At 38.5% G+C, this 24,711-nt stretch overlaps 1 protein-coding gene across 2 annotated transcripts in view; it reads left to right on the forward strand.

Moving 5' to 3' along the window:
* Positions 1-24,357, forward strand: part of GPR174 (G protein-coupled receptor 174) — a 94,155-nt gene extending 69,798 nt beyond the window's left edge. Inside the window, exons 2-3 of one of the 2 annotated variants that reach the window (XR_005214636.1) lie at positions 15,089-21,035; positions 24,194-24,357. Coding sequence is in view for 1 of the 2 variants with exons in the window: in XM_037822322.1 (XP_037678250.1) it covers positions 15,643-16,644 (1,002 nt within the window). In the remaining variant the exon portion in view is untranslated. Of the gene's footprint in view, positions 1-15,088; positions 21,428-24,193 lie in introns of those variants that run through there. The other variant, XM_037822322.1, reaches the window with a different exon arrangement.
* The last annotated feature ends 354 nt before the right edge of the window (positions 24,358-24,711 follow it).

The following is a 24,711-nucleotide window of genomic DNA, read 5'->3' on the forward strand; positions in this document are numbered from 1 at the left end:
AGGGCTGAGTAAGAGAATTAAACCAAGTAGAAAGGGGGGTCAGTAGATAATTGATCAATCAGTGCATTGAATTCTACCATGTCAACAGGGCATTCCACATAGTACAGTTAGCATGAGCTATGGTCCAGGGAAGGCTGGTAGCACCTAAAGATGGCAAGTCTGTGAAAACCCAGTATTGGGTTTGATTGTAGGCCATGGATTACTTCTGAAGGCCACTGTAGGAAAGCTCTTTGCTACAACACTATAGGCAAAAAGAAATATGTTTATGGGGAAAAATAAGAGGTAAATTTGTTGATCTAATAATAATATTGCACGAGTTCCATTGGTAGATAGTAGGTACCATGCAAAGGGACATTGGGGGGAGGTTTTAAATACCAGATATTCTCCCCCTGTAACTTTTGAAAGTCCTCCACCATGGAATTAATCAACAGTCTAGACATAAGAAGGGTCCCCATAGTTATACTAAGGTTCCTGCAGGAATAAAAGACCCTAGATTGGTGATAAAATTTTTAACAGACATTTTTTTGTAAAAATGATGGCTGATTACAGTATTTTGTGTGATTTCTATTCCCTATGAATTAAGATTCCTAACCAACGTGGCTGCATAGGCCAGCACCAAAAACCAAAGATCTCATTTCCCCTGGTTTGCATGGTCCTGAGGCATAGGCAACAATAAATTTTTATTCCCTATGTTAGGCTGTAAAGAGTGGCTGGCCTTAAATTGTATTCTCAGTTTCTGCATTGGTCCTGCCATTAGCATTTCAATAGGAGCTGGGGCTGCAGTTTGCAGTGTGGAGTTTAGGGTGGGTTACCACTTGATTAATTCTTTTAGTCCATTGCTGTAGAGATTTTTCATCATCTTTTAACTGTTCCTTTAAGAAGCCATTCATTCTTTCTATAAGGCCTGCACTTGTGGGGTTATAGGGTAGATGAAAGGTCCATATTACAGCATAGTCCATAGCCCATACTTGGATCATTTGTCCAGTAAAAGGGGTTCCCTGATCACTGCCCATTTGTTTTGTATTCTGTAGAGGGAACTTACCCTTTCTTGACAACATATAGTGGATTTCTGATTAGCTTTCCCCACTGGAAAAGCTACCAGAAGACCAATGGCAGTATCTACCGGAATGAATGCATACTTTGCCCCTTCTGAGAGTGGAAAGGAGCCAATGTAATCCACTTGCCACCAAGTAACTGCAGCCTGTGATTGGCCAATGTGTCCCATCTGATAGAGCATATATGTTGCAGGGAGCATGATGGGCCCTCCTGTATGATGTCTATTAGTTGTTGGCATGTAATGGGTAGCTGTAACTTCTGAGTTAAATGCCATAAGTTTTGATACCCTTTGTGTCTATTCTTTTCATAAAGCCACTTTGCTGCTTCTCAAATTTCAGTAGTGTGGCTCCAGACTTGAATGAGGGCATATACCTCAATGTTCCTGGGTAGTGTGTTAAGAGTGTGGGCAGGTACATGATAAAGGTAAACAGTTTAACTTTATCACTTGCAGGCATCCCAGATGTCCTTCCCACAACTCTCATCCCCATGGGGGATGACCTATGACTGTCCATTGTTCTTGTTTCCAGGTTGTCATCCAGGTCATGAGGCCTTTGCAAACATCCCAGCTATTGGTACAGAGAGCACATCTCTTGGTTCGTGTGTTATTACCATCTATATGGCTCTTAATTCAGCCTATTGAGTGTTTTCCATAGTGCCAGTCTCCCACCATATGGTGTCAGTGCTGGGTTGTACTGCCACAGCTGCCTATATGGGAGGCTGCCTGCTATCAGATCCATCAGTAAACCAAGCAGACTTGGGAATTGTTCCTGTGCCCTCCATAGTGGGTACTTCAACAGCCATTTCAGGTGCAGAAATTTTAAGTGTTGAATCTTTACATATGACACTGGTTCTAAAATTTTGTGCATCTCTGTACTAGAGGGCTGTGTTGCAACAAGTAAGCTTTCCATTTTGTTATGGTACTTAATTGTGCACTGCCAGAGTGTGCTTATTGGCTATGTCTGTAATCCATCCCTGTATAGGGAAGACAGTCCTCAAGGTGACAGGACATTTCTGTGTCAGACCTCCCACTTGCAATAGAGCATTATAAGCAGAACACATTTGCTTTCCTAATTCTGCCCCTTTCCATATTTGTGACCAGATCCCTAGGGGTACTCATTTAAAATATTGCCTCTGCCACAAACCCCACCCAAAGTTCATGTTGGTGCTAGCTACATTCAATTCAAAGTGTAAATCAAGATCTACTCCCCTCAATGCTTGTGCCTGTGCTATTGCCATTTTTGCTTTTTCAAAAGTAGCCTTCTGGGGTTCATCCCATTCCCAAGTACAACCTTTTCTAATTAGCATATACAATGTTTTTAATATTTGAGCTAAATGAGGAATGAAAATCTCCAATATCATATTAGTCCTAGAAAGGCCATTAATTGCTTTGACATTTATGGTGTAGGAAAACATTGTACCTTTCAATTACTTCAGAAGCAATGATTTTTGTCTCACCTGGCCATACAGCACCCAAGGATTTGATAGAGCAGCTAGGGCCTTGCAGCTTGTCATGATTGATTGTCCATCCCTGTTCTTGAGATGGGCTATTAATGTTTCTGACACCCCTTTTAGTTCTGAAATAGAATTGCTGGTTAAGATAATATCATCAATATGATGAAATAAAGTCACAGACTTGGGTTTCTCCCAATTGGCCAAGTCTTGCTACTAGGCCATGTCAAATGGTTGGGCTATGTAAATAGCCTTGTGGGAGCATGGAGAAAGTCCTTTGTCATCTATCCCAGATGAAGGTAAAAGCAGGTTGTCTGGACTTACCTAAGGGAATACTAAAGAAAGCATTAGCTAAATATAAAACAAAGTGATAATGGCATAATTAAGTGCTAATCTCTTGTAGTAAAGAGGCAATGTTTGGAACCACTGCATACAAAGATGCCATTACTTAATTGAATCCACTGTAATCCACTGTCATATGCCAGGTTCCATCAGGCTTCTCTACTGGACACACAAGGCTATTAAAGGGTTTATGGGTTGCTATTAATATTCCCACTCTTTCTAGTTCCTTAATGGTTGCTGAAATCTCTGGATTTCCCCTGAGAGCTTATATTATTTCATCCCTACAATCTCCCTAGGTTGCAGTACTTTTTCAGCAGACCATTTTGCCTGCCTCTTTAAGACTGCTTTCTCCACTCTACAATCAGAGGCAGAATTTTTATAGGATAGTTTGTAATGTGTAATTTAAGAGAAGATCAACTCCTAATAAATATTCAGGTATAGGAGAAATATACACAATGTATTCCAAGGGGGGGGCAATCTCTCAATTTGCAAGATCAAATTATGCTGTTTGGCTCTGATTGTCTTTCCCCCATAACCATCTATGGCCAGCACAAGTCTGTTAAGTCAGACTATATTTCCATAAATTAGAGTACATTCAGCCATTGTATCCACTAGTGCCAACACTTTCTGTTTGTAGTTAGACCAGTAAATAGTTAATTCTACATGTGGCATCCAATCCCCAGGTTTCCTGGTTATTACTCACATCTGGGAGTCTTTATCACCTCCCCCATGGGAGGGGAAAAGGAGATTGCCAAGTCTCCTCCAGGGGTGCAGAGGGTTGTGTTTTGAAAGGAGCATTTTTAGCCAGTTTATTTTCCCCTTCAGCTGTTTGGGGATTTATTTTAGTAAATATCTTGTCCTTGGGTTATTTTCTCCACAATTTAACTAAAACAGCATTTGTTGTTTATCTATGGTTTCTACTTCTGTCCCCACTTAGATCAGCCCACATTTGTTTACATGAGACATATCATGTTCTTGGAGAGTTTTTCCCATGGCTCTTACTCCTCTTTTTTGTAGCTACTAGGATTTTCCAAGATCTGCTCTGTCTTGGAGCACTCCCAAGATGGGCTGTCTCACTAGGAGATTCAAAATGGACATGAGGAGTCCATAGAAATGATTAGGAGTGGTGTGCAGGAGAGTGTCTTTCATCCCTGCTGTAAAAGATTTATTGCCAACGCTTGCAAAATTTGCATAATACATTGTGTGTTTCATCCCAAGGCCCCAAAAAACACCTTGCAGTTCCTCCATAGATTGCCAGTGTGGATTAGAGTGTGAATATCTCCCTCATTGGGCCAGGCAGTCTTGCATGCAGCTATTAGCCAGGCTAACAAGATATCATTTCTACCTGATTTAGGATAGCATACAGGCACTGGCCTAGGGATGGCTGTATTGTGATAGGTGCTACTTTACTCATTTCCACACTAGTAAATAACCTTCAACTCCTCTGTCCCATAATTGTAAAAGCCAATCAGGTAATGATGCCCTGGCTTTCTGCTTATAATGCTGCCCAAGGTCCCCTAATTCCATTGTGGTATAATATCTCATGGTAACATGGAGTTTCTGCACAGAGGTTGTAAATTCCGGAGGTCCACCACAGCAGGTTTGCTCCTGTGCTGTTTTTATTTTTGCTGCAGGACTGGCATACTTGCTGGGGGAGGCTCTTCCTCTGCTTCCCAAACCTCTTCCTTTCCCTCTCTTCATCATCAGATGAAGAATCTATGGGATTCCAACTTTTTGTATCCCATGCTGGATTAGTTAGTATTGTCCAGACTCAAACCAGGGGTAGTTTTCTACCACAGGCTTAAGCAAATCTACTGGTTATGTTCTAATTGATCAATCACATGATCAAGCACTCAGTTAAGGCATGTTTCATGTCTGCTTGAGTGAGCCATGTGTCCCTCTCTAATTTTAATACTTCCTCTAGATGGTAGGTTTTTGCTTTTGCTGCCTGTTCTGCCTCTGTGGCCATATGTAAGGCTCCAAAAAATGGGCCAGGCTACGGCTGCTGCTACTTGGTGTTTTCCTTTTGCTAAGATTTAGTAGTCCTGCTATCTGTGGGAAAACAGCAACACCACCAGAGTTTTCAGGGCATCTCCATAGTCACACAGTAGTCCCCATTAGTCCAGAAGGGCAGCCTGCCCTCCCCAATGAACAATATAGGCCAACTTGGGATTTCTTCCATGGATTCTCTCTTCCATGGACCCATGCCTACTGCTGCCAGCAGCTCGTTGATCTTCTGGCTGGCTTTCCAATTGCTTTGGCCCAGACCAAGCTCTTGCAAAACATGGGAGGTTTCAGCTGCTAGAATAAAAACATGCTAGGCACAGAAGTGGACACAGGTTTATTGGGACTTATGAACAGGAGACATTTTCTGGCTTTGCCAGCCAGATGTTTAGTGCTCTGCAAAGGGAACAGAAATGCACAAAGCAATATATGATTTCAGAGCAAAGACTTTCAACATGGTATGAGTACATTGGGTCTCTAGTATGATCATTAAAGAGATCTACCTAAGACCTGATGTTTTACTAAGGTTAGTGTTTAAAACTAAGATACAATCAGTGTTGTTTTTTTTATATCTGTAGTTACACTCTTCCTCCTCTGGGGAAATTGTTTATTTTCTTGCCCTTTGTCCTTAGTTAAAGTAGGTCTGTTACTTGCTTTTAGAAAGGGGCTCAGGCATTGCCTGCCACAGTCAATTAATGATTATTTAATGAAATTAATTCATTCAACAAATACTGAGCATTTTGTGTCTGGTATAGTTCTTGGTTGGGGGGTATAGCAAATAAGCTAACACACAAGAATCCCTGTCTTCACAGACTTTACATTATATTAGGGAAAATATATATAAAGTAAATTATACTTAAATATAGAGCATGTTAGTGCTGTTTGCTATGGATAAAATAAAGCACTGAAGGGAGATGGGGAATGTTAGGAAAGAGCTGAAGTTTTAAATAGAAAAGTCAGAGGAAGCCTCATGAGAAGCGACATTTGGATAAAAACCTGGAGAAGGTGAGAGAGTTGAACCAAGTAAATACTGGGGTGGAATATTCCAGGCAAAGATAACAGCCAATACAAAGGCTTTGAGGCAGAATGTGCCAGGTAGATTCACATGGTCTGGATATTTATCAAGTGTGATCAGGGGAGGGGAGTTTCAATCTTTACAAGATAAGTGGTTTTTGATACAGTCTTCACATTCTTTCCTCCTTGAGGAGGTCTGTTGACCTTTAACTTCTGTCCCTGTCATGTAGGCAGCTATGTGCAGTGATTTACTCTCAATATGGAGGGGGAAACCCAGCCCTGGGTCTCCACAAGTGGATGCTGAATTAGAGTATATACAGCCTCTTGAAGAACATTGCCCCAGCCTTGAAAGATATTGCCAAACAGTTGGCACTGTAATTGAATTTTCAAAAAAGTCAATCTACCTTTTTATCATTCCAGCTGCTTCATGATGATAGGGAACATGGTGAAACTGGTGAATTACATAAGGAAGTGCCCATTCCTTAACTTCATTTGCTGTGAAATGGGTTATTTGATCAGAAGCAATGCTGTGTGGAATACCATGATGGTGGATAAGGCATCCTGTAAATCCACAGATGTTAGTTTTGGCAGAAGCAGTGCATGCAGGGAAGGCAAATATGTATCCAGAGTATGTGTCTATCCCAGTAATAACAAAATCCATATTCCAATGTAATCAACCTGCCACCAGTAGCAGGCTGATCACCTCAGAGAGTGGTGCCATATTGGGGACTGAATGTTGGTCTTTGCTGTGGCAGATTGGGCACTCAGCAGTGGCTGTAGCCAGTTTGGCCTTGGTGAGAGGAAGTCCAGGTGGCTGAGCCCATGCATAACCTCCATCCCTACAACCATGGCATCCTTGTTCAAAAACCCATTCTGCAATGACAGAAGTGGCTGGGGAAAAGAGGATGACTGATATTCACGGAATGTTCATCCTAACCATGTGATTATTAAAATCTTATTCTATTGAGGTCACCTTCTCTTGGGCATTCACATGGGTGACAGATATTTTCAAGTTTTTTGCTCATTCAGAAAGGTCTATCCATTTACCTCTCCCCCAGACCTCTTTGCCATCAATTTTTCAATCATGCTCCTCCCAAGTCCCTGACCAAATAGCCAAACTATTGGCCAAAGTACATGAATGAGTATGTAAATGAACCTCGTGCCATTTTTCTTTCCAAGCAAAATAAACAACTAAGTGCACTGCTCAAGTCTGCCCACTTGGAGGATTTCCCTTCACATTGTCCTTCAGGAATTTCCCAGAAAGGTGCTGTTGTGCTGAAAAGTCCAATTTTAGGTGGTACCTAAATATCTTGTGGAAATGTTTGCAAACCAGGCCTGAGTTTTCTCTTCCTCAGTCAACTGATCATAAGAAATTACTCATGAGGTCATAGATGCAGACTGAGAATGCAAAGGTAATGTGGCAGGAGTGGAGGCCATGTGCATTTGTGTCACTTCCTCTTGAAACTTCCTTGTGCCTTAGGGCCTGCTTGAGCTCAATATTACATATACCACTTCCATTTAATGATAAAGTGCTGCTGTTCATGCCCAGCTTTACAACTTTGTGGGTTAGACACCATCCAGTTCATGATGGACAACTCAGGTCTCATGGTAACTTGGTGGTCAATGGTTAAGCACTAGGTCTCTACCAAGACCCAGTAGCATGCCAAAAGCTGTTTCTTAAAAGTAGAGCAGTTATATGCACAAGATGGCAGGGGTTTGCTCCAAAATCCTAAGAGTCTGCACAGTGATGCTCCCACAGAGGCCTGCCAAAGGCTCCAAACAGCATCTCTATTTGTAACTGCAACTTCCATTACCATTGCATCTGCTGGATCATTTGGACAAAATGGCACAGCAGCCTAGACATGTTGCAGAGCTTCCTCTTGATCTGGTCACCACTAAAAACTAATGGATTTTTGGATCACTCAGAAAATGGTCCAGGTTACCAAACACAAATGAGGAATATGTTGCCTCCCAAATCCAAAGAGGCAAGAATAATTTTGGGAAAATGGCAGAGGGCAGAGTAGGGTGCCCTAAGACTCAGTCCTACCACCAGAGCAACTATTAAACAGGAAGGAAGTATCCAAAACAACCATTTTGAAACTTCAGTGGCCAGAAGATATATACAGCATCTAGGGAAAAGAAGGAGGAAGAGGCTAATAAATTATGGTAAAAACAGAAAATTGCTCTCTCTGCACAGTGGCTACCAGCACACATCCCCCACTCTTTCTGCAGACTGCCATGAGGTCCAGCTCATGGCTAGCTTGCTGGTGACAGAAAGGGACATAAAAAACCTCTTCCCTGAGACCAATGGTGGGTGGGCATGGCCAATCACTGATCACAACTTTTAATTAGCAACTATGGATCACTGGGGTCCTGGCTCTGAGGGCAGCCATTGTTTCAACCCACTCCAGACAATGTTAACGGCAGCCATTGTTTCAAACAGACAAAGGCCTTGGTGGAGGACAATTAAAGATGCTACACTTTCTCAGGGCTTCAGGGGATAGTTGAAGGGCTGCACTTGCTGGGTGGGCCAAGATAGTTCAGTTTTGGGGAACAAATGAAGAAGTTCTTGGCACCCTATATGGTTCCCTCCCTATGGTACTTTGAAGCTAATCTGCACCACCTTTCTGGGTCCATGACTTAATTTTGACTGGTAATGATTGACTTGGGAAAATAATCTACTGTGTGCCTCTTCTGTCAGAATTTGCCCTCCATGCAAAAGCAGCCTGAGAAAATGAAAGGAGTGTAAGAAACTACAGAGGCAGAGAGTTTGAGGCAAAAGCTTGACAGGTTCAAACACACTGGAGAGGAAGGTGTGTCTCCAGGGTAGCAGAGGAGACAACCAAATTCTTGTAAACAGGGGAACCCCAAAACAACTTATAAGCAAAATCCCAGAACAAGATATAGACCCAGAATGACAGGGAAAATCATACACACTGTATTTACCTTGGTCAGACTTTCCATATAGGAGGGTTAAAGCTCAAGAAAACCTCTGACTTATCACCAGGTGGTTATAAAATCAAGAAACAGACATATTAGTGAATAAATCCAAGAGATAACACTTACAATATTAAAATGTACAATGTTCACAAAAGGGAAAAAGATAAAGGAAAAAAATTATATCCCATCCAAAGGAATAGGATAAAAATTCAGAAAACATCAATGAAGAATACCAGAATGTGGACATATAGAACAAAACATTTTTGAAAATGATCTTTAAAATGCTCAAGAAGATGGAGGAAAATGCAAAGAAAGAACTAAAGGATTTCAGGAAAACATGAATGAACAAAATGAGACTCTTAGAAAAGAGATACAAATTTTAAAAAGGAACCAAACAGAAGTAATGGAGTTGAAGACCACAATAAATAAAATGGAAAATTCTAAGGAGAGTTTCAAGAGCAGATTGGAGCTGGCACAGGAAATAATTAATGAACTTGAAGAGAAAACATTTGGAATGAGTCAGACTGAGGAGCAGAAAGATAAAAGAATTATAAACAGCAAAAATAGCCTAAGACACCTCTGGGACACTATCAAGTATAATAATATGTGCCTAATGGGTGCTCTGGATGGAGATGAAAGAGAGAAAGGGGAAGAAGCAATATTCAAGAAGTAATAAGAGGTCCCTATCTGAGATTCTGTAAAAGTTTAACTCACTAAGTTTATCTTTAAGAAACTTAAATACACCAGAGGGATCCTGTACCAGAAAAGTCCTAAAACCCAGAGGCAACAACCTCTTTAAGAACACCAACCAGAGGCAGCCCCATTCCCCATAATTTCAACACACTTTTTCAATATGAACAGGTTAGGGTGGTCACTGCCTAGACACCCCTAAAGATCAAGAAAGTGATTAAACAAGAAGAAGGGGTAGCAACAAACAAGGTAGGATTTAACAAAGGGTTATGAATACTGAATCTTTATATAAATATTTTTTAGATGCTAGGGTATTAGAATAGCTAGAAGGAAATAACTGAAATAGTGGAACTGTAACCCATAACATTCTTTGAAATTTCCTCTATAGCAGCTCATTAAATTGTACTTTGACAGTTAGCACCTTTCCATATATATCCTTTATTTCACAAGAAAGAAATAATTGAAACTGTGGAACTGTAACCCATAACATTCTTTGAAATTATCTGTATAACTACTTAAGTTGTACTTTGATAGTTATCACCTTTTTGTACATATATTTCACAATAAGGAAATAATTGAAATTGTGGAACTGTAAGTCATAACATTCTTTGAAATTTGCTAACTACTTATTAAATCATACTTTGAAAGTTATCACTGTTATGTATATATGTTAAATATCACAATAAAATGTATTTTTGAAAAAGAAGTAATGAGAGAACTTCCCAAACTTAGCAAAAGACATGAATATGCACATCCAAGAAGCCCAGAAATCACCAAACAAGTTAAACATGATGAAAAATACACTGCACCACATATTAAACACACTATTGAATGCAAAGAACAAGAAGTGATCTCTGAAAGCTGCAAGGCAAAAGCAACATGTTAAATACAGGGGAGTCCCTATTAGACTGAGTTCTAATTTCTCACCAGAAAACCATGAAGGCAAGAAGGCAGTGGGTCAAAATACTTACAGTGCTGAAAGAAAACTACTGCCAACCAAGAATTTTATATTCAGAAAGACTTTCTTTCAAAAATGAGGGGGAGATAAAGACATTACCAGATAAACAAAAGCTGACAAATTTCATCACTACTGCTCATGCCCTATAAGCAATGCTGAAGGAAGTTCATCAGACTGAAAATAATGGACAAAAGACTGGCTCAAAGTGGCATAAATGAAGACATGTGGCAAAGATAAACATTTGGGTAATTGTAAATGCCAGTGATGCTGTAGTGCATTGTTTGGCATGCAACTCCACTTCTTACTTCTATGATGCTAAAATGTAATTAAAAGTAATGATAAGTCTATGGTTTAGGACATACAAATATATAAGTGGTAACAAGAATGAAAAAAAGTTGTGGGGACAGAAGTGTATTGAAAAAGTATACATGTATGCTGTTGAAGTTAAGTTGGTATAACAATATGATTGCTATGTATTTAGGATGTTACATTTTAACCCCATGGTAACCACAAGAAAAAAATTGAAACATATATCCAGATAGAAAAAAGAAGGCACTTAATATGATATAAAAATATAAAAATATGTAAAAGTAGGCATTGAAAGATTAAAAAGGTAATAAAATACTTGGGCTAAATAGCAAAATGGCAAAAGAAATCCCTCCATTTTCAGTAGTGACTTTAAGTATAAATGGATTAAGCTCTTGAGTCAAAAGGCAGATATTGGCAGAATGGTTAAAAAAGCATGACCAAATTATATGCTGTCTGCAAGAGACTCACCTTAAGTCAAAGATACAAGTAGGTTGAAAGTATGTCTATTCCAATTATGCATTGCAGAACCATGCAATAACCACAGAATGTGTTTGTGGATTTGTCATACTCACTGTGAGTTGGAATTGAGCCAAAATTCCATAGCTCAACTGACTTCCATAAGCTCCTAAACTGGTGGACCACAGTTATGTTTTGGGTCTCCTGGAATTAATGTCTTTTCTAAGCCAGTGTCTAATAATCCCTGAAATGACTGAGCATTTCCCTCCCTCCGTCCCTCCTTCCTTCCTTCCTTTCCTCCCCCCTCCTTCCTTCCTTCCTTTCAAAGTTATGGATTTACAGAATAATCATGCATAAAATCCTGTTCCCCAATGCACCAGACACCCTGGTAAAAGGCATAGATCCCTTTGGGGAAGGCTAAGTATAAGCTTACTAGTATAGCAGGGTCCTTTCCCAGTGGGACCTGGCCTTTCCTTCATTCAAGTGCTACTGGGTCTGTAAACTGTTTCAAGTCTGGGAATGTATTGAGGTCCATAACTCTCTGTTTTTGGGATTCAGTTAGACATTTGTTTACTTGACTTGGAACACTTCTGCTTATAAAGATCAAGCAAGAATTTTGTAGACAGCCTGTCTATTTCACTCCTGGGCACCCCATAATCAGTTAGCCAAAACCATATGTCCCTGCAACTATTCTGATTATTGCTTTGACTCTGTTGTCCATTACAGTAGCCATTCCCACCTTGTGTTTGGCAATTAAGTGTCACCATCTCACTCCTGCCAACCTGAGATCTAATAATCCCATTGTGTTTTAGGTCCAAGTTCAGTGGAACTGTTACCTCAGTAATATCTGACCTACAGAGATCAACCACAGAGCCCTTCAGGGATGATGGAGTTGCTATCACAAGTTTATTTCTCTCAGTCCTGTTTATACATGTATCTCCTGGATTTTCCTGGGTTGGGTGAGCAGGTCTTACGTGATAAATCATCTCTAACATTCCAATCTCTCTGAGCATTTTTATTCCCTCATGTACATTGTAACAGGGCAGTTACGGCATTTAAACTTCAGTTAATGTATAGGCAACCGTTTGGTTCATGCTTTCACCAGCCATCTGAGCAAACTGCTAGAGCCTTTTCTAATTCCTTGAGCTATAGCATTGAATCCAGAATCTCTGCTTATTGGGCCTATATCAATAAATTCAGCCTGATCCAAATTTAAGTTCCCTCCACTATTATCCCAAAGACTCAATACCCATTTCCACAACTATTACCCTGATTTCTGTTTATAGAAATTAAAAAAAGCATGCAGTTTTTATGGAGTGTGGTGTGCCTCCTCATGGATCACACTTAGTACCTCACCTTTTTGACCTGTTGGAATTCCAGTCTAGTTATAGGTCTGGAAGTAAAGAGGTGTGGTGGGGGTTGGTCATGAGAGGAATTAGCAGTGTCTTGCAAGCCAACTATCTCAGGGCGTTCCATTATAGTTCTAATCTCTTCAGACAGAGTTGTGAGAGCTATTTCCTCAGGGGAGGCAGTTACAGGTTTATCATGTAGGGCCTGGTTAAGCTCTTTAGGTGGAAGTCAGATGGCCGATTCCTCAGAGCAGACAAGAGGTTGGGTGGTTTATTTCTCAGGGAAGACCATTACAGCTTTATACGTCAAAAACCACTCAGGAGAAACTAGGGCTTCAATGTCACTATCATCATTATTATCAGTTCATATGTCCCCATTCCAAATTATAAGAACCCTTTCCTTCTCCATCAATTTCCTCACTTAACAGCAGACATCCTGTAAGCTTAGGAATTCAATTTACTTTGTAACTCAGCAAATCACACAATAAGACTCTGGGTCTAGTTTTTCAGAAGTCTCACATCTGCAGTGATAAGAAATAAGAGCATACATAGAAATTTTCAGGGCACACATAGAAACTTTCATATCTGTGCAGAATTGACCTAGGACTTTGAAGCCTTGAGCTCATCTTTTCCTTTAACAACTGTATCCAGTATATTTAGGAGCAACCAGCCAACATAATTATACTTATTAACTCCACAAAACTCTATTAAGTTACCAAATACTCTCTCACCCAAGGCCTTGCATCTTATAAGTGAGTGGCAGTATCAAGTGGTGATATTTTGCATATCTCTATTACCAGTTCACACCATGGACTATCAGTGTCATCTTCATTATTGGAAATAGAATCATTAGTAGCTTTTAATCAAATCAGATTTGAGAGCCAATTCCACAAACCCAGAACCAAATCAAAAGTCTTATATTTAAAATTCTGTTTCTTAAGAACTACTCTAGGTACCAAAATCTATGTTAGTCAGGGTTCTCCAGGAAAACAGAACAAACAGGAAATATATACATATTGTATTACTATAAATAAATATTATCAGATTTCATAGGAATTGGCTCACACAACCATGGGGCTTAGCAGATCTGAATTCTGTAAGTCAGGTTGCAAGTTGGGAACCCTGATGAAGTTTTTGATGAGTTTCCCTGGAGAAGCAGCCTTGCTGAACAGAGATAGCAATTCTTCTTTACGACTAGCTGAAATCATCAATTCTCCCTTTAAGGCTTTCAACTGTTTAGATGAGATTTCTCTCATTGCTGAAGGCAGTATCCTTTGTTGATTATAGATGTAATCAATCCCTGATGCAATCAACTGACTAATGATTCAAATCCATGAAATATCCTCACAGTAACAATCACGCTAGTGCTTGCTTGACCAAACAACTGTACACCACAATCTAGCCAAGTTGACGCATGAACTTAATCATCATACCCTTCAACCTGAATGCATAGTTCATATCATTCATCAAAGCTTTTAAATGAAATGTGCACCTTATTTTTGAATGAAACATGCCATTTTGCTTAACAGGTAATTGAGGTAAAATAATAACAATAACAATTCCTTCAGGGGTCAAAGCAAGCACACTTCAAACCAAATTAATTTGATAATCCACACAGATTTGGTAATTCAAAGCAGGATGTTTCATAATTCATATTCAATTTTGTTCTTCACACATATCTTTAAAGTCAGTTAAGTGCTACCAAATTTCAGCAGCTTTGAGGCAACTATCTAATTACCTAAGCTAAAATTTGTTTACCTCAGAACAAGGGTCATGGGCCCAGCTGAGTCAACTTCCTGGGGATTTTGATTCTTTGTGCTGGTACCATGCTTTGCTGTCTTAGATAATTGAGAAGTGACTACACAACTCCCTAACTGGAAGTACTTAAAAGAGGCTGCTTGCCTACTTATTTTTCAAACATCTGGGAAGGATTTGGACTACATCAGTGGCCCTAAATGATGGCTCAAAGACCTACTCTGGGCTAGCTATATCAGAATCATCTAGGCAGCTTTGAAAAATACAAATTTTAGGCCCTATCCCAAACACACTGAATCAGAATCTCTGTTGGGGACACCCAGAAAGCTGTGTTTTTAAAACTCCCCATATGAATGTGACAATCAATGAGATTTGTGAAACAGTGGTATGGATCATCGATTTTCAAATGTTAATATGTATAAGAATCACCTAGTGTTCTTGTTAAAATGCAGATTCTGATTCAGAAATTCCAGGTTGGGGACTGAGATTCTTCTGCATTTCTAACAAGCTCACAAGTGATCCTGATGCTGATGCTGCTGGGTCATAGATCGTACTTTGAGTAGCAAGGATCTAGATCACCTCTCAGGTTCCTTCTAGTTACACCTTCCTGCCAATCTAAAGCTCCTTTGCCTTATAGAAATTGTAGCACAACCTCACTCACTTCAGAACTTTACATTCAAACTAATACATATTTTTTCTAAAGTAGGCTTTTTCTTTTTGCAAAAGAATGCCAGACAATAACTGTATTGTTTTCTTTCATTTGCAGCTCTTTGTTTCCCACTTTTCAGCTTTTGATACGAAACTGAAAAAGTTCCAGAAAGCTGATCTGCCTAAGTTAATCATCCCTGAAGAGTGGTGGTCCCACTATGCACTAAAACAAACCTATCTTCTGTGTGAACCAAAACAGAAAAACAGCCTGCAAAACACCTGTAAAGAGATATCTGTCATCACATGGGAATTTGAGGAGCTGCTATATGGCACATTCACAATTGAAATTGGAGAGGATCAACTCTTATCATGTCCCAGAAGACATCTTAATAAGAGTAAAAGGAGAGGAGGCTATGGCTTGTCATCTGTGCTTGCACACTAGACTTATATATAGTTATTCTGTATACTAATCCAAAGCAAACATGCAGACAGTTCTTTGAAAAGCCTTCCAAATCACATGCAGAGACTCAGAGAGTTGTGGTAAAGAATTAGGTTTTTTATGCTCAGTATCTCCAACCCATCTATTATCAATCTTTTAGAAAGAACAGAACTTGGCTGTGAAATTAGGCATTGGGTCACCATTTGGCAAAGACAGTTTCTCCAGTAAGAAACATGCCTGCTAATGACACGTGTACTGGGCCAGATGGGGACAAAACAGATTTTCGATACTTTATCTATGCAGTAACATACACTGTCATTCTTGTGCCAGGTCTCATAGGGAACATATTAGCCTTGTGGGTATTTTATGGCTACATGAGAGAAACCAAACGGGCTGTGATATTCATGATAAACTTAGCCATAGCTGACTTATTACAAGTTCTCTCCTTGCCCCTGAGGATCTTTTACTACTTGAATCACAACTGGCCATTTGGGCCTGGCCTCTGCATGTTCTGTTTCTACCTGAAGTATGTAAACATGTATGCAAGCATCTACTTCCTGGTCTGCATCAGTGTGAGGCGATTTTGGTTTCTCATGTACCCCTTTCGCTTCCATGACTGCAAACAAAAATATGACCTTTACATCAGTATTGCTGGCTGGCTGATCATTTGCCTTGCCTGTCTGCTCTTTCCTCTTCTCAGAACCAGTGATGACACCCTGGGCAACAGAACCAAATGCTTTGTGGATCTTCCTACCAGGAATGTCAATCTGACCCAGTCAGTTGCCATGATGACTGTTGGTGAATTGATTGGGTTTGTTACTCCTCTTCTGATCATCCTGTATTGTTCCTGGAAGACAGCTTTATCACTGCAAGATAAATATCCTGTGAACCAAGACCTTGGAGAGAAAAAGAAAGCCCTGAAGATGATTCTAACCTGTGCAGGGGTATTCCTAATTTGCTTTGCACCTTATCACTTCAGTTTTCCTTTAGATTTCCTGGTCAAGTCTAATGAAATTAATAGCTGCCTGGCCAGAAGGGTGATTCTGATATTTCATTCTGTGGCCCTGTGTCTTGCTAGCCTGAATTCCTGCCTTGACCCAATCATATACTACTTCACCACTAATGAGTTCAGAAGACGACTTTCAAGACAAGATTTGCATGATAGCATTCAACTCCATGCAAAATCCATTATGAGCACGCATACCACTTCTACCATGACAAATGAATTATGCTAAAAAAAATCCCAAATGTGGCCCAAAGTACAGGCATATCAGAAAACATTTGCAATATCCTAAGCCTCAGAAAACTACTCAAAGGAAATATAGCTTTACAGTTATGTTCCATCTTAACTATATGGGAAATTTATATCTTCATAATAGGACCTATTTGGAGTATTGTGCTCCATAATCATTGATATTGACAGTATATTTAGTAAATTTGTTATCAAGTCTCTAAGACATAAGCTATAAAATTTCAGTGACATCCTGTAAACCTATGCTCTCAACTGGAGTCAGTAATTTTATCTGTGAACCTAAGGCACAGAGAGACTGTTGACTTGGGGCTACCATAAGGATTTGGTTTTGTTAGAAAGGACATTGCATTCAGAGGCAATGTAGTTGTCTGTTTATCTCAATAATCACAGTTTATTTTATAATAGTATATTTTTGGTTGTATTCTAAGATGGACAGTATGTTACTCTGTGTTAACAATGTGTCATAAACATGGGATCATTTTTTATCTTCCACATGTGATAACACTCCAGGGTTTAAAGATTCAAATAGCTACTTCCTTCATTTCAATGTCAATATTAAACATCATCTGGCACACCCATTCATAGAGTGAAAACCTGAACTCAGGCCTCTGGTTTGTTTAAAGTAAGAACAATATACAAATTCACATAATATAATTTTCTATCATGCTATAAGATGCCATGTTGAATCTACCCAGGGCAGGTAGCTTACCCAAGCCATACAGTGTGACACCAGTGGCCCAGGAAACAACAGATAGGTGACCTTCACAGCCCTGTCACCCTTAAACTATTTCCAAAAACATCTATGGAGATGTATGGCACTATCTATTAGAGAGAGTTTCCACTGGGCTTCTAGACTGATAGTGAGGTACCCCTTACATTAGTCATTGCATTTTCTGAGCCTGTGGTAGAAGTAGTGCACTAATTAATCCATAGGCTTGGGCCAGAGTGAAAAGATGAAGCAGTGTTTCATATGCCTATTCAAAACCTCACTGCACTGTATTTCTTACTCTAAGCTAGGTGTCAACTGTCATGCCACCTACATAAGCCAGAGTTGGAAGACAGCTAGGCATGTGAACCCTAGAGTCTGCAGTGATTTTTCTGATCCAGTCTTGCCCTAATTATGTAATTCTGAAGTTTGTACAGCTTACTTCCTAGCAGCTGGAGAAGGCAATTTTTCCACCTTTTAATAAATGTGCAGAAGAGTAATTTAGGCGGTCTTGGACACCTTTTACAATACCTTGCCTACCCTCTGTTACTATTATTATGCAGGAAACAGACACAAAATATGAGTAGTAATTAAACCTGAGGTATTAGAATATTTAAAACATATTTTAGCTAAGTGCTGTAACATTTTTAAGGAAATAATTTACTTAAAATCGGTGTGCTATATAATGAAGACACATGCCACAGGAATGTAGAAGCAAACCAAGAGTTCTAGCATATTTAGAGGAAGAATTTTTTTAGGCATGCAATTATGATACTAATAAATTTGGGGGGAAACCTGGTGAAATCCTAATGAATTATACTATTTGAGATTAATGGAAACTTTTCTTAAATTTTCCTTGGACAACTGTTGAATTTGCTTGCATTTTGTCATTAAAATAATACCCTATTAGAAAGCTAACTTTGTGCTGCTAGAAATAAGGTATCTATGTATCTCATTATTCATTGTAAGGTACAAGTTATGATGTACCAAAGCAGTGTTAAACTGAATTTTTAAAAGGGAAACTATAAATGTGTCTGGAATGTCTGCTTTAAAATGATTTGAATTTGAATATAATTTAGTATTGTAATGGGATTGCAAGTAACAGTTTTGTGGAATTGTGAACCAACTGTGGGTACTTGTAATGTAAGAGTCTTGTCTATACTATATGTGTTTACTGTTTTCTGGATTAGCATGAATTAATACTTCTTACAGTCTATTTGTGAAACCAGTGATTTAATCTTATTAACATATTAATTTCACTCTTAAAATATCTTAGTTTTATAAAGGAGAGGAGAACTATTTTCAGGATATTACTTACTTTCTTAGAGCCTATTTGTTAAGCAGCCCAGAAGCACTAGCATCTCATATCATTTGGGGAGAGGATAAGTGTCCAGTTTTCTTATGCTGCTTACCTAGTGCCACTCATTCTCCTAAGGCCTTCCCATCCAGGCTTTTATTTAGCGCCCTGATTTACTTTATCCACCTCTCCCCCACCATCAATATTTTTGTTTTATACTGTATTCCCTTGCTCATCTACTCAGTAATCTAATCAAATAATTCTCACTAAGGTGCTAATGACTAATATTAGCTTAATATCAGTTTACCAAAGGATATCTGAATTTCATGATAATGGAGAACTAAGCCTTAACCCAAAGTCATGATATTCAGTGGAGGAATTGCAGGTACTAGAGCAAATCAGAGGGAAAGATATTTTGAAGAAAGTGGGTCTTGAAGCAGTGCCTTTCAGATTACACCAGGTGAACCCCTATTTTTGCTTACCATAAACAGGATACTAAAGGTATATAGCATCCTAAGGAATATATCCACAAATATGGATATCAGTTTCTTAGACCTCTGTTTTCTGCTTTTCTTTTTGCTTTCTGTCCTTTCAATTTCAGACCTGATTTCCAGGGAAAAGTCTAAACTTAGGAGAGAAGCACTGCTGCAACTGCTATACGGATAGCAGCCTACTTTCTGAGCTTCTCCTTTCCTTGGGGAATCCTCTCTCCAGACCTCCCACTTATCACTAGGAGTTCCATGAAATTGGGGTATAAAGAGTGAATACCCTCAACTACAGTAATACATACTTTAAGATAATCTCACATCTCCTATAAAAGTTGTTTGAGTTTTTATTCTAAAATATGCATATACCTATTCCAACCGGAGAGATTTTGATAGTGTAATTCCCAAGTTATTATTGTTATTGTCATAATTGTTATTATTGTTACACTCAAATTGTTTATATTTTTCATTGTCATTCAGTCAAACAGCCATGAAAAGGAGCCATCTGCCCCAAGAACAGCAGACCAAGCTGCTGTGGTTTGAAGGGGCTCATCAGTAGAACTCTCGTGCAACTTAATTTTCATGTCACTTTTTGTTTTAACTTCCATAAAATACTGTGAAAATGTTGCACTTAGAATTTATTTATGGCTATAATTTATAATATTCATTTTAATAATAAAGATGGACTCTGTAATTATATAGAAAGCTTCTGCCTCCAGAAGTCATTGTGTATCTTACCCCTCCTTTCAGCAAACTGATAGAAGTGGGGCTTTTTATTAGTATTGTCACATACATGGTTGAAAATCCCCTCAGTCTCTACTCTCCCTTTCTCTTCCTGGCCATACTAAGATTGGACCAAGTTTACATAAATGATGTAAAGCCCTGTATTTGCTACAGCATAGTCTATGGAGAGAAAAGTAGATGAAGGAGGGGCAGAGGAAATTTTTCTTTTTATTCTTAAATTGTTAGTACTTGACAGTCTGATTTTTCTTGCAGATTGACAGGAAAAAACACATCTGCCACTGTTCTTCCACAAAGAGGTCTACTTAAAAATGTGAAGTCTGGAAAATTGTCTCTGGCCTACCCTTAATCCTAGCTCTCTTTCTTCCACTTTAGTGACTCCCTCCTCATTACACTCCCTCCTCATTACACTCTATATCTATATGAATTTAGGAGGCCTAGTTATCTTCTGTAATAATCAAGTTATCAATAATAATATTAGTGGTAAAGGCTTTCCTAAGGAAGATTTTCTGATGCTTTGGCATACCTGAAGCAAATAATGGGATATAAACACAGGACTTAATCCATGCTTCAAATGCCCTCAAATCATATAGGTGTCTCCTCTGTGTTCTGAAGCCATCCCCAAAGTAACTTCACTACCATTTTTTTGGAGAAGGAGGGAGGTAAATGTTCAAATAATTGTGGCTGTCTTAATTTTCTCATTCCTCAGTTACTAAAAGACTTGGTGGGTAGTAATATTTGTGAACTTCACAGATGATTTCCTCAGCAGAACTTCCTCAGCCTTAAACATTTATTCAATGTTGCTAAGATCATATTTCTTCCTATATTGTTTTTTTTACTAAGTTCTCTTTATCCAACTCTTTATGGCACATCTGCTGATTCATCAATAAGGGTAACCTTTATTCAAGGCCTTATATTTGCCTCTTTGGATCTCTTCAATGAATAGAGTCACTGTTCCATGGAGAGGACTGCCATTAGTCCTGTCCTCCTGACCCCAGTATCTTCTTTGTTTGCAGGAGCTTCAGAAGCCGAGATGAGAGCCAGACCTCAGTTCTTTCCTGTTTAGTTTCATTCCGGCCCATAATGGAGAGACTTTTCAGCCTGCTCTAAATAATATTGAATACCCACAACTTGTGCACACACAGGTAGTGTTCATTCCTTTCTAAATATTAATCTAAGAAGAGGAAGAAGCAAACAAAGAGAGTTTGAATAATGATTGTCCAAATTATGGGCTCAGGGAATGGAAGCAAGAAAGAAGTGGTCTTATTATAAACTCCCCACACCATCATTAAGTAAAGTAAATCATGTAATCCTGGATTAAAATTGTCTGAATCACATGATTTCCCTATGTCACTAAACACGTGAACCTTTTCACTCAGATGCATGAACAGAAATTTTAAATCTGTCTTAAATTGGTCAATTGCTCATTGAATAGATGAAACATTCTATCATGGAAAAGTTAAAATATATTCAAAAGAAAATTGATTGGTATAATGAAACCCATATATCCATTATTCAGCTTCAACCAATATGAACACATGGGCAATTTTTTTTTTCCTTTATGCCTGCATGTACTTCCACTACCCCAGATTATAATAAAGCATATTTCAGACATTATTTTTTTTAGTAAATTCTTTAGTAAGTTATGGTGACATTTAAAGGAACTGTTCATGTATGAGTAAAAGCAGGTAAGGAATGAAAATTGATTTGAATTGTTTTTGAGTAGTGACATCAAACTCTAAACTCAAATCCATAGAAGAATTTCCTTTTTATCAACCTGAACAAGTAGCAACTGAGATAAAACCATTCATTAACCTGACTGTTTCCCTTTGACAGTCCTTCCTTTCACAGCAGAAGTGTGATAGAGAGTAATATTGATTTCAGTTCAAAGATTCCTTGGCCCAAATATATTATGGCTCTCATGGGATATAGTTCAGGACTTTTATCCCCACAGAACATAAAAGCAGCAAAACTGACAGTCTGAATTTCTACATTTTAGTCAGTATGATCCACTAACAATACCACTAGAATACTATCAGAATGGATCTATGTAAATGTACACTCTGCAATATTTTTGAGATCTATGCCATAGTTAGGTGAACACTATGAACACTGCTGATAGTTGGGTGGGAGGATTTCTCAAACCTTTCCCTCAGGCATTTCTCATTTTCTTCTTGTGAATCTATTCTGACAGGATGTATTAACTAGACTATGGATTTGGCTGTGATTGGTAGAGTTGTGGTTTAGACTAGATGGAAACATATTTCTCTTTTACGTTCAAATATGAGCCAGTGTGGTGGCTTTTTATTGCCAAGTGTTTGGAGAAACATGCCTTATGAGTTTCCCTAATTTGAGTGGTCCAAGGTATCTCATCACATTCTAAGTACAGCTAGTAGGTTTGGAAAAATGGGGAAGGGGAAGCATGTTTTTTCCCTTTAAAATGATGACTAGAAGTTGTAAATGTCCTTTCTGCTTATAACACACTGGAAATCAGCTATATGGTCCTGCCAAGCTGAAAGGCAGTCTAGAAAATGTAGTCATTATTCTGGGTGGTCACAAGCTCAGTTAATTTTTTTATGGAAGTAATGGAAAACATACATGGGGTAAGAACTTGTATTCACTCGGTCTGAGGAATCACAATGGCTTACAAAAGTGCTTTGCAGTACCTGTTTCCTCTGTCTAAAATGTTCATTCTACAGCTCTCTTGTCTTTTCCTTTAGTTCTCAAAGTCCTTCAGTTCTAAAAATTTACCACCTTACCTAAATAGTTCCACACCACTACACACACCAGCTCATTTCTAATATGGTACCTTGACTTTTCCCTCATAGTTCCTTATAACTTGTAATTTTCTTATTTATTTGTTTTTTATGTCTGCCCCACTCAAGTATAAGATATTCACTTTTTTGTCTACAATGCTTAGCTCACTGCATGCAACACAGTAAACATTCAAAAACTATGTGCTGAAAGGAGAAATAGACAATAAGTAAAAATAAGTTGAACTCTGCAATCCAGAATTCTACTCTTTGGAATGCTATGTCAGTCGACAGCTTGTGGCTTACCCAATAACAATTCAAATTTATGGTATTCACCTAAAGGCCTTACAAGATCTTCAGACACCATCAACATCATTTAAGAGGAAATATTGTTAACATATTTTTGTTTTATGTTCATTTCCTTGTATTGGAAATCTAGATATCACTATATTGCCACTCCCCAATCAAATAGGATGTTGTATAGCTAGAAAATCCCCATTAACCTGTCTGTGAAAGCTGATAGAAAGCTTGTTTTAGAGTGACTCCTGCATTCTTTCTTAGATAAATAGTTCCTTTAATGAAGGGAACAAAAATTAAGAGAACTGGTTGATTTACCATAGCCATTGTAAGTAAATTAGTCAAGAAAATGGATGAGAAAAACAAAATAAAATATAATAAAATGAGTAGTTTATGAATTCAAATTTGGCTTCTGATGATAGGCACAGCTCTGGATGAAAATATTAGTCTTTTATGAAAGGGTTATAACTAGACTTTTACAAACTTTGAAAACTTAATATTCCCTCAGTGAAAATGAGATCCTTGTCTTGGTTTTAAGCAGTTAGATTTCGTTATATTCCAAACCTGTCTACACATGGTTTCATTAAAGCTCACATTTGAGCCAAAATGTGTTCTGGGGAATCAGGCCAGGAAGAGCATGGGTACATTGTGATTGTACCTACCAATATTAAACAGAAACCCAAACAGAAAGAGAAAATGGGCTTCCTTAAAGTTATTGCCTGGATGGAAATTCACCAGTTCCCTGCCAATCCATCAAGCCTGGTTATTGTGCCCCTGGGACCCAGCAAGAGGCGTATAAAAACCATTAAAATTCAGTCAATTGTGGACTTAATGTAGGAATCAAGGAATACTCCAGTTCTTCCTTTACCAGGTATATTTCCAGCTCATCACTTTTGAATGGGTACAAATTACTCCAAATTTTCCTCTTTGCATCACCTAACATAAACCTTTGTTGTGTTCAGGATTTGGGGCCCAAATCTGACCTGATAAGGGTAGGATATTTTCCATCACTACTCTGCCACTGCCCAGTTCAGACCCTGAGTTGAACAAGACAATCCTTTACCAACAAATGATCTAGAGATAGTTTACTCCAAACCAGTAGCTTGTATGCAATAGCCTTTGTAATGTATTTGGTCTTACTCAGTAGTGTGATAAAATAGTTCACATCTAAAGAGAAATTTGGAGAATCAAAATACAGCAGAAACAAGATGAGACCCAGGCTTACATAAATTTAAATTTTCTTGCCTTTCTAGGTAGCCTCATTGCAGCCTGTGTTTCTGGCCTTTTTAGACTTTTCAGTTTCACCTCTGAAAATGATTAAGCAGATTCTTCTAAAATTGATGTTGTAAGTATGGGGAGGCAGGGGGAATAAATGTATGTTTGGGAGTTATAGGTGAGGCGAGTGACATTATAACCTCTGGAGAAGCATAAGCATTTCTAACATAATTAACATAAATCATTTGCAAAACTGTTTTTTCAGTATTTCTAGATAATAAAATAAAACAGAACATTAGGCTTGTTGTTTAAGTTGACCCACACTGTGCTCTATCTTTAACATTAACCATGATGGAAAAATTATGGAAAACCCCTAGACTTAATACTCATATCAAGTAAGTAAATAGTTAAATATTGAATGAAAAATATGTAACAGGCACTGTGTTAAGCACTGGGAATACAGAAATAACAATGACAGGTAGCTTGATGTACCTCCCACTAACTTTTCAGCCCATCCTAATGTATATTCTTCTGTCATTATTTCATATATTAATCA

This window comes from Choloepus didactylus, chromosome X (assembly GCF_015220235.1).
Source record: "Choloepus didactylus isolate mChoDid1 chromosome X, mChoDid1.pri, whole genome shotgun sequence".
Taxonomy (NCBI): domain Eukaryota; kingdom Metazoa; phylum Chordata; class Mammalia; order Pilosa; family Megalonychidae; genus Choloepus; species Choloepus didactylus.